We start from the raw sequence: 9,030 nt of genomic DNA, 5'->3' as shown, positions 1-9,030 counted from the left end.
AAGACTGTCTGTGGAGGTTACGGGTCTCCTTCACCAGCTAGAGTGGACAGCATCTTGGTCATCATCATTGTTTGCTGTGGCTGCTGCTATGCGAGAATGTCAAAAAAAAAGACTGTCTGTGGAGGTTACGTCTCAGTACCATAGCGATCTTGAAGACAGTAACTTTTCAAGCCCGCCGTGGTAACGGAATGTGGCCTCCTTCACCAGCTAGAGTGGACAGCATCTTGGTCATCATCATTGTTTGCTGTGGCTGCTGCTATGCGAGAATGTAAAAGACTGTGGAGGTTACGTATAGTTTCTGTGATGTATCTTGAAAAAGACAGACATTAACCGTTTTTGAGAACATCACAACAACTAACATGTGGCCTCCTTCACCAGCTAGAGTGGACAGCATCTTGGTCATCATCATTGTTTGCTGTGGCTGCTGCTATGCGAGAATGTAAAAGACTGTGGAGGTTACGTATAGTTTCTGTGATGTATCTTGAAAAAGACAGACATTAACCGTTTTCGTGAACATCACAGCAACTAACATGTGGCCTCCTTCACCAGCGAGAGTGTACAGCATATCATTATTTGCTGTGGCGCAACAATTGCTGCTGTGGCGCGCGCGCGCGCTGTGTGTGTGTGCAGTGCGCGTCTGGGCATGCTGTCAGCAACCAATCGGATCAGTCACGTGACCTATTTGTTCCTGTCATTTAAGGAAAATTGTGTTGGCACATGGGAGATTTTACCCTCCGCACCTTCCCCCCCCCCCTCCCCTCCAAAAGAACAAACCAGAATTAGTATAAATAAGCTGATTAGTTAGCCTTAGCTTCAGATGATTTAACTTTTATGAAAGAAAACGGACGTCTCTACTCAGTCGCCGTTTGTTATATTTTTCTAATGTGTCCTCTTTGGTGGTAGAAAAAAAAACCTCCCACCTTTTTCAGGATCCAAAGAATTTATTTGTGTGTGTGTGTGTGTGTGTGTGTGTTGTGGACTTCCAAGTTATTGACCATGGTAAGAAAGTATTTTTTATTCTTTTGATTTTGTTGTTGTATAGGTCAAGCTTAAACGAAACGGGATGTGATGTATATGAGTTAAGCCATGTAGTTTACAATATTATTATTGTTGTTGTTGTTGTTGTTAATTTTTTACAGGTGCAGGAGACTTGTGTCTCAGATCACGAAGAAGACCATTAGTGCAGTTCTTAATTAATGGTTTACATCGTGATTCAAACACATTTCCCCCTCCCATCATCTGCTGAGCTTTGCCTACCATGAGCAGTGGAGAGTTGTTTTATATTTTTTGAAGCTTATTAGTGTCCAACAGGTGGAGAGTTGGTGTCTATTTTACAACGTGGGCTTTAGAGAGCAAATTTTTTAATCTGAAGTCTGCGTTATAAATATTACACCGCATTTCCCCTCCAACCCGCTGAATTTTGCTTTCCAAAAAAGTTCTTGTCCAACCAATGGAGAGTTGTCTACTTTATAACGTCGGGCTTTAGAGCAATTTTTTAATCTGAAGTCTGCGTTATAAATATTACACGGCATTTTCCTCCACCCGCTGAATTTTGTTTGCTTCCGAAAAAGTTCTTGTCTAACCAGTGGAGAATTGTGCAGACATTCACAACGCGCAGTATTAGTGTGGGTTTTTTTTAATCTACTAATACGTCGTGTTATGGATATTTACACGGTATTTCTCCCTACATCACTTGCTGAACTTTACTTCAAAAAAAAAAAAAAATTCTTTTCCAACCTGAGGCGGTGGAGAGTTGTCTGTTCCATTGTAACCGAAAGTGAAAAAGTTGTGTCGCGTAGGTAACGGATTTGTTTATAGTGACTTAAATCTATGAGCAATTTGGCACTTACTTGATACAACTTTTTTCTATCATCAACCTTTGAGTTTGGGTTGTTGTTTTACCTGATCTATTTTTGTGCACTAAAAAAAAAGTAAACAGTATTAACATTAGTTTAATTATATGTCATAGAGTGGAGTGCCGCCAATCGACCGGGATGACAGGCCAGCAAATACTGTCATTCTGAAATTTGCTAAACTGTCCAAGGAAGCCAGCACGCCTACCAGAGGGTCGGAGCAAGCAGCGGGATATGATTTGTACAGTGCCTATGACTACACCGTGCCTGCTGGTGGTAAAGTGATTGCTAAGACAGACATACAGATTGCTCTTCCAGATGGTTGCTATGGAAGAGTTGCTCCTAGGTCAGGTCTGGCTGTTAAACATTTCATCGATGTTGGAGCTGGTGTGATAGATCAAGACTACCGGGGTAATGTCAGTGTTGTCCTCTTCAACTTTGCTGCTGATGCAGACTTTGAAGTGAAAAAGGGTGACCGCATTGCACAGTTGATTTGTGAGAGGATCTACATTCCTAAACTGCAGGAACTAAAAACCCTGAACAACACTGAGAGGGGCGATAGCGGTTTTGGGTCAACAGGAATAAACTAAGCTTGTCGGAAAACTCAACTGTTTTATTGTTTTGTTTGTTGTTGTTTTTTTAGGATGCTTTGATGATTTTTATTTTTGAAAAAGGAGAGAGAAAGAGGAGAGAGAGAGAGAGAGAGAGAGAGAGAGAGAGAGAGAGAGAGAGAATGTAAAAAAAAAAGAAGAAAAGGTGGATACTTTGGGGTGTTTTTTTTTACTGATTGCAGTTGGTGTTCTCCGAAGCTCTCTTACGAGGCGGTCCATGGGCTCCCGTTTCTGTGAGGTTTCAGACCGGGCTAGTCACGCGCGGCCAGAAGCAAAAAACCTCTCACCTGCGCAACGAATTACGGAGGATCAAATCCATTTGCCAGTTTGGAGCCGAGGACGACACGCTCGACGCCTTGGAACTGCACCTGAGCCAGTTTCGCAACTCCAGGCTGTGCAACGAGCTTTTCGCAAACAGCAGCACGGGGAAGAAACCAAGGGACATAGCACAGGCTTTTAGAGAAAGCGTATTCATGGAAAACTCACAAAAAAACAATGATTGTTACAGCGCATTGAGCCTGATCAATTTTTGTTTCAAAAAATTTTTTGACCTAAGTTACACAATAGCTAAATCAACTCCCAACGGCGTCGCTCGTTTGAGAGAGATGATAGAGCAAATATTTCCAAAACTGGTGAAAGGTGTCTCGCTGGACAGTCAAGAAAGCGGCGGTCGCACCAAGGACAAAATGAAACAGGTTGACATACAGATTCGGCTTGATCATCCTTTAACTTACATGGAGGTAAAAAAAGGAGTTTGGAAATTCCTTGAAGGATCTCAAGCCTGCAAATATTGGAAGCCTTTTTTAAGGACGACATTGGATCAACCAAAAAGAGACCCAGGTCCCATCAGGGGGCAAAACAGAATAGAAACCTGGACCTTCCCTTCCGGGTTTGAGTCATTCAATTTTGTCTATCATGAAAAGCCCACAAAATTGGCAATGGAAAAATATGCCGAATTCTCTGCTCCGGTCATGGAGGAAAAGTTTGGAGAATGCAGCAATTCTGTTTCTTCTTTTTATGCATTCAGAAAAAAAAATCAAATGGAAAGAAAAAAAAAAGAATCGGATTCGGCTCTGGTCATAGAGGTTGGAGAATGCAGCAATTCTGTTTCTTCTTTTCATGCATTCAGGAGGGCTCAATTGGAAAAAAAAAAAAAAGAATCGGATTCGGCTCCGGTCATGGAGGTTGGAGAATGCAGCAATTCTGTTTCTTCTTTTCATGCATTCAGGAGGGCTCAATTGGAAAAAAAAAAAAAAGAATCGGATTCGGCTCCGGTCATGGAGGTTGGAGAATGCAGCAATTCTGTTTCTTCTTTTCATGCATTCAGGAGGGCTCAAGTGGAAAGAAAAAGAAAAGAATCTACGGAGCATTCCAAACATCTTGCTCCGATCATGGTTGAAGAAGAGTATAACAATCCTGTTTCTTCTGTTCATGCACTCGGGGCTGAAAAGAAAGGTGAAGAAAAAACATCTATGGAGCTTGATGATTTGTTCAACCAGCTCGATCAAGAAGCGGCGACGCCTCAAAATGCTGCTTCTTTTCCAGCATTAACAACACAAACAGACGCTGCAAAATCTGCTTTTCATTCTTATGTAGATCTGTCCCCAATAAGCGAAGATGATACGACAGATCTGAACGTTTACAATCATGGTAGCATGGTCACACCTCAGTACAGTACAATTGATTTCTCTCAAATCCAGTGTAGTACTGGCAATACCCCACAAATCCGGTACCTTGTCACTCCTCAGCCACAGTGCAATGCTGTTACTTTCACCCCTCAAGGCCGGTGCAATACAGTTGACAGTACTTTGGAATCCCAGTGCAGTACCGATAACACTGACAATCCCGTTGCTGCAACTTCCATCCCCCAAGCTGGTACTTCAACAGATCAAACCAGTGTCACTCCCCAGTACAATCCTGCTACTTTCATCCTCGAAGCCGGTACTTCGACAACCCCGCAAACCAGTGTCACTCCCCAGTACAATCCTGCTACTTTCATCCCCCAAGCTGGTACTTCGACAACCCCACAAACCAGTGGTATTTCGACAGATAATACTGTCACCCCGCAAACCAGTGTCACTCCCCAACCACAGAAGTACAATCTTGCTACTTTCATCATCCCCCAAGCTGGTACCCAACCACAGTACAATCTTGCTACTTTCATTCCCCAAACTGGTACTTCGACAGATAATACTGTCAGTCCGCAAACCAGTGTCACTCCCCAGTACAATCTTGCTACTTTCATCCCCCAAGCTGGTACCAGTACTTCGACAACAGTCACCCCCCAAATCCAGAACAGAACCACTGTCACTCCACGGTACAACGATGATACTTTCCCCCAAGCCTCGTGTAGTACCAGTACTCCCCAAACAAGCGTCACTCCCAAACCAGACTGTACTACTGCTACTTTCATCCCCCAAGTTGGTACCAGTACTTCGACAGATACTGTCACCCTGCAAACCAGTGTCACTCCCCAACCACAGTACAATCTTGCTACTTTCATCCCCCAAGCTGGTACCAGTACTTCCACAGCTACTGTCACCCCGCAGACCAGTGTCACTCCCCAACCACAGTACAATCTTGCTACTTTCATCCCCCAAGCTGGTACCAGTACTTCCACAGATACTGTCACCCCGCAAACCAGTGTCACTCCCCAACCACAGTACAATCTTGCTACTTTCATCCCCCAAGCTGGTACCAGTACTTCGACAACAGTCAGTGTCACTCCCCAACCACAGTGCTCATGTAGCAGTGTCACTCCCAAACCAGACTGTAATACTGCTGCTTTCATCCCCCAAGCTGGTACCAGTACTTCTTCAACAGTCACCCCCCAAATCCAGAACAGAACCACTGTCACTCCACGGTGCAACGATGATACTTTCCCCCAAGCCTCGTGTAGTACCAGTACCCCCCAAACAAGCGTCACTCCCTACAATGTTGTTGCTGTCACCCCCAGTGTCTCTCCCCAACCACAGTGCAATGCTGGCCCCCCTGCTAGTACTTTGACAGGTAATACTACTACCACCCCCACTGTCACTCGGCCACAGTGTAATAATGCTGCCCCCCGAGCCGCTGCCAGTACTTTGACAGGTGCTGCCCCCCAAGCCGCTGCCAGTACTTTGACAGGTAATGCTGCCTCCCAAACCGCTGCCAGTACTGTCACTCCTCGGCCGAGCAATGCTACTACCCCCACCCCCTTTGTCCGTGTCCGCCCCAATTTTGGCTGGGGAAACTCCGAAGATACTGTACTCAATATCCCTTTTTTTGATCCAGTTTTTCAAGGTACAGACGGCGGCAACGCTGGCTTTCTGTCAGAAAACGGAGTGATGAATTTAAGATTATTAGGACGAGAACTGTATCAGAGATCCCCCTCACTTGAATTTGCCTTAAAGTATATGTTTGAAGGTAGTCTATCAGAATTCCTCTTTCGAAACCCCCCTCAAAACTAACTCTGTTCTGTTGTGTGTTGTTGTTTTTTTTTCCTCATACTGACTTTTTTTGTTGTTGTTTTTTTTCCTCATACAGATTGCACACCCTGCAGAGAGAGAGAGAACTGGATGGACGGACATCATGCTTGTGTTGTTGTTGTTGTTTTTTTTGTTCGGATTGTGACAGAGAGGTTTGTGTACCAGTCTTTTTTTTTGTTCGGATTATTGGAGTACCCAGTCTAAGGAAAGAGAGGTTTGTGTACCAGTCTTTTTTGTTCGGATTATTGGAGTACTTAGTTTATGTTTATGAACCATACATTCCCCCCCCCCCCCCCTCAGTTGTTCAATTGGCCTTAAAGTATATATATATTTTAGGTAGTCAGTAAGGGCCGGCTCCTGATCTTGTCAAGCAGTGTGTGTCGGCGTTCCTCTTTCAGCTGCGGCTCACGGGAGGGAAGGGAATGCGTAAACAAACTTGACAAGCTTGACAAGGCCGAGCTACCAACATGCGTGCGTGCCTGTGTGCTCTGAACACAAAACAAAAATGTCACATATGTCAGCAGCTTGAGGACCTTGTTTTTTGTTGTTGTTCGGATTGTGACGGAGTGCATGCCTTTCGGTGCCTGTATGCCTGGTGTAAAATATGATTTGAAAAGAAGAGAGAGGTTGTTGTATGGTGTGTGATGGTGTGTGTGTTTGAATTTGCCTTAAAGCATATGTTTGAAGGTAGTCTATCAGAATTCCTCTTTCGAAACCCCCAAAACTAACTCTGTTGTGTTGTTGTTGTTTTTTCCTCATACAGATTGACATCATGTGTGCAAAGACCTTGTTTTTTTTTGTATTGCAGACAAATGGACATCATGTGTGGATGACATCATGTGCCTTGTTTTTTTTTGTTCGGATTGTGAAGTAACTACTGACTTTTTGTTGTTGTTGTTTTTTCTCAGACAGATTGCACACCCTGCAGAGAGAGAGAGAGAGAGAACTGGGGACACGGACATCATGTGCAAGCCTTGTGTTTTTTTTTGTTCGGATTGTGACGGAGAGGTGTGTGTACCAGTTTTTTTTGTTCGGATTGTGACGGAGTACCCAGTCTAAGGGAAACCACTCGTTGTCTGTAATATTAGTTTTTATGAACATAGTTCCCCCCCCTTCTGGCTGCCTGTGTGTTCCCTGCCTGTGTGTTATGTAATTATGTCAATATTTCTTTCTTTTTTTCTGCTTAACCGAGATAGTAAATTATCTAAAATATGATTTGAAAAGAGTGTTGTGTTTCTCTTTGTGGGGAGAGAGAGAGGTTGTTGGTGTATGATGTGTGATGTGTAAAACAATAACACACTCTCTCTCTCGCAAGCGCATCTCTCTACACACACACACACCGAATGACATTGGTGGATATGATTTATTCATGTGCACGCACACACACACTGCATATTTTTTAACCAAAAAAAAACCAACACCCATGCATGCATGTCAAAAAAAACCTGAGAAATACTAAAAAAAACCCGAGAAAAACAATCACAATGCAAAATGAAGTTACTGATTTGTCCAATGCAAAAGTGTGAAGTTGCCGATTATTTTTTCTTCCTCTGCAATATCCAATCTGCTGATAAAATCCACGATATGATCTGCGTCTGCAAACTGATCCAGAGACCCCATCCCGTAATTTTTTTTATTAAAATCGTCCTGTTCTTTTTGTTGGGGTGGCCGATCGTTTGAATCTGACGTCCCGAGACAGTTTCTGGTGGCCCAGGAATTAATAGTATCCAAAAAAGAATGCAGCAGGCTCATTGTTTGATGCACACTTTGGGCCTTTTCTTGTAGCGCGTTACATTCTGCACGGAGTGCGCGGAGTTCTGTTTCATGTCTCTTGCAGGTCTGCTGAAGTTTATTGATGTAACACACTAGAAGTTCTACTGTGTTGTCTTCGTTTACAGTCTGCTTTTTGTTTTTCATCTCAAATCTGACTCGTGGTCGTGCCAAAGATGTAAAAAAATGTACAAAAAAAAACCCAAATGAAATATCGTCTTTAATAGTTAACACATCCTTCACAGTTAAAGTAAACCCATAAAAACATCTTCACAGTTAAATCACGTAATAATTATTGTATTAAGTAGGTAGTCGTTAAGGCTAAAGCAAGAAACGCACATGCCGCGCTGATTCCGGCCACAATCCAGTTGATGGTACTGTCACTGCACGTTGGAGAACAAACAGGTTTTAATGTAGACGTGGAAACCGTGGTACTGGTAGCATTTTCACTGGTGTTCTGGTCCGTAGTACAGACAAAGGTGTAATTTCCTGTGCCATTGGCTTGGGAACTGAAAATGTCGTCTGTCAACAAACTGGGTGAAAAGATCCCGGTTTCATAATCCAGTTCCCAGTACCGATTGTGTATAGTTTCGTTGCTCGATCGAACATATTCGAGCAAGACAGTGGGCCAAGACAGAGGATTGCGAGGAGCCATAAAGATCATCTTGGGATAGTTAAAGTCGTAATTCATCTCAGTCGCAATGATCGCTAAGTGTAAGGCGTAATAATAATCTTCTAGAGTCTCCACAGCTACCATTGAACCACCTCCGCTTTGTTTGCATGTCCTGTTGTCGTCCTTCGTCAAGTACCACAGTTCGTAAGGATTTCTTAAGATCATTGCTCGAAACGCAGTATCCAGCGGAAGTTCTGGAAATTTGCCCTGAAAACGTACATGTTTGATAATATCCCGCACAGGAACGTTGCGTCCCAAACCGAAATCACTATTCAGTAGTAAAAATAAAAGTAATAAAATTAACATTTTTTTAATTGGTTTTTTTTTGTGTGTTTTGTTTTGTTTGGAGGAAGGTCTCCCTTAGAGCGGTCTCCCTTAGAGCGATGTAGGAGATTCAATATCCCTCAAATAGTTTCCCCTCTCGTCTTCTGAAAGATGTAGGTCTTGCAGCTCAGTGCGAGAAGAAGCGATATCGCTCAATCTCACCACAAACTTGGAAACAGTGTGTCCATCCGTGTGCTCTCTCAGCTCGACCCAGACGAGCGATGAGTCTATCAAACCAGCATTAACCGAGTCTATAACAGAGGGGCTCTCAGCCCTGGCTCCACACGGCCACCCAAACTCGTAGATCTCTGAAGAGTTGAAGTAAAGTCGAT

At 43.5% G+C, this 9,030-nt stretch overlaps 1 protein-coding gene across 2 annotated transcripts; it reads left to right on the top strand.

Moving 5' to 3' along the window:
* The first annotated feature begins 881 nt into the window (after positions 1–881).
* LOC143278184 (deoxyuridine 5'-triphosphate nucleotidohydrolase-like) lies at positions 882–6,755 on the top strand. 2 transcript variants are annotated; one of them, XM_076583222.1, is made up of 2 exons: positions 882–999; positions 1,970–6,755. In XM_076583222.1, exons 1-2 carry the CDS (start codon positions 997–999, stop codon positions 2,441–2,443), a joined length of 477 nt encoding a protein of 158 aa, XP_076439337.1. In that variant the 5' UTR covers positions 882–996; the 3' UTR covers positions 2,444–6,755. The 2 variants fall into 2 exon arrangements, 1 of the variants encoding a protein (XP_076439337.1); XR_013053856.1 differs by having other exon boundaries at positions 907–999; positions 2,647–6,755.
* The last annotated feature ends 2,275 nt before the right edge of the window (positions 6,756–9,030 follow it).

Source organism: Babylonia areolata, unplaced genomic scaffold (genome assembly GCF_041734735.1).
Source record: "Babylonia areolata isolate BAREFJ2019XMU unplaced genomic scaffold, ASM4173473v1 superscaf3, whole genome shotgun sequence".
NCBI classification, from domain to species: domain Eukaryota; kingdom Metazoa; phylum Mollusca; class Gastropoda; order Neogastropoda; family Buccinidae; genus Babylonia; species Babylonia areolata.
This window is presented reverse-complemented; position numbering and strand designations above follow the sequence as displayed.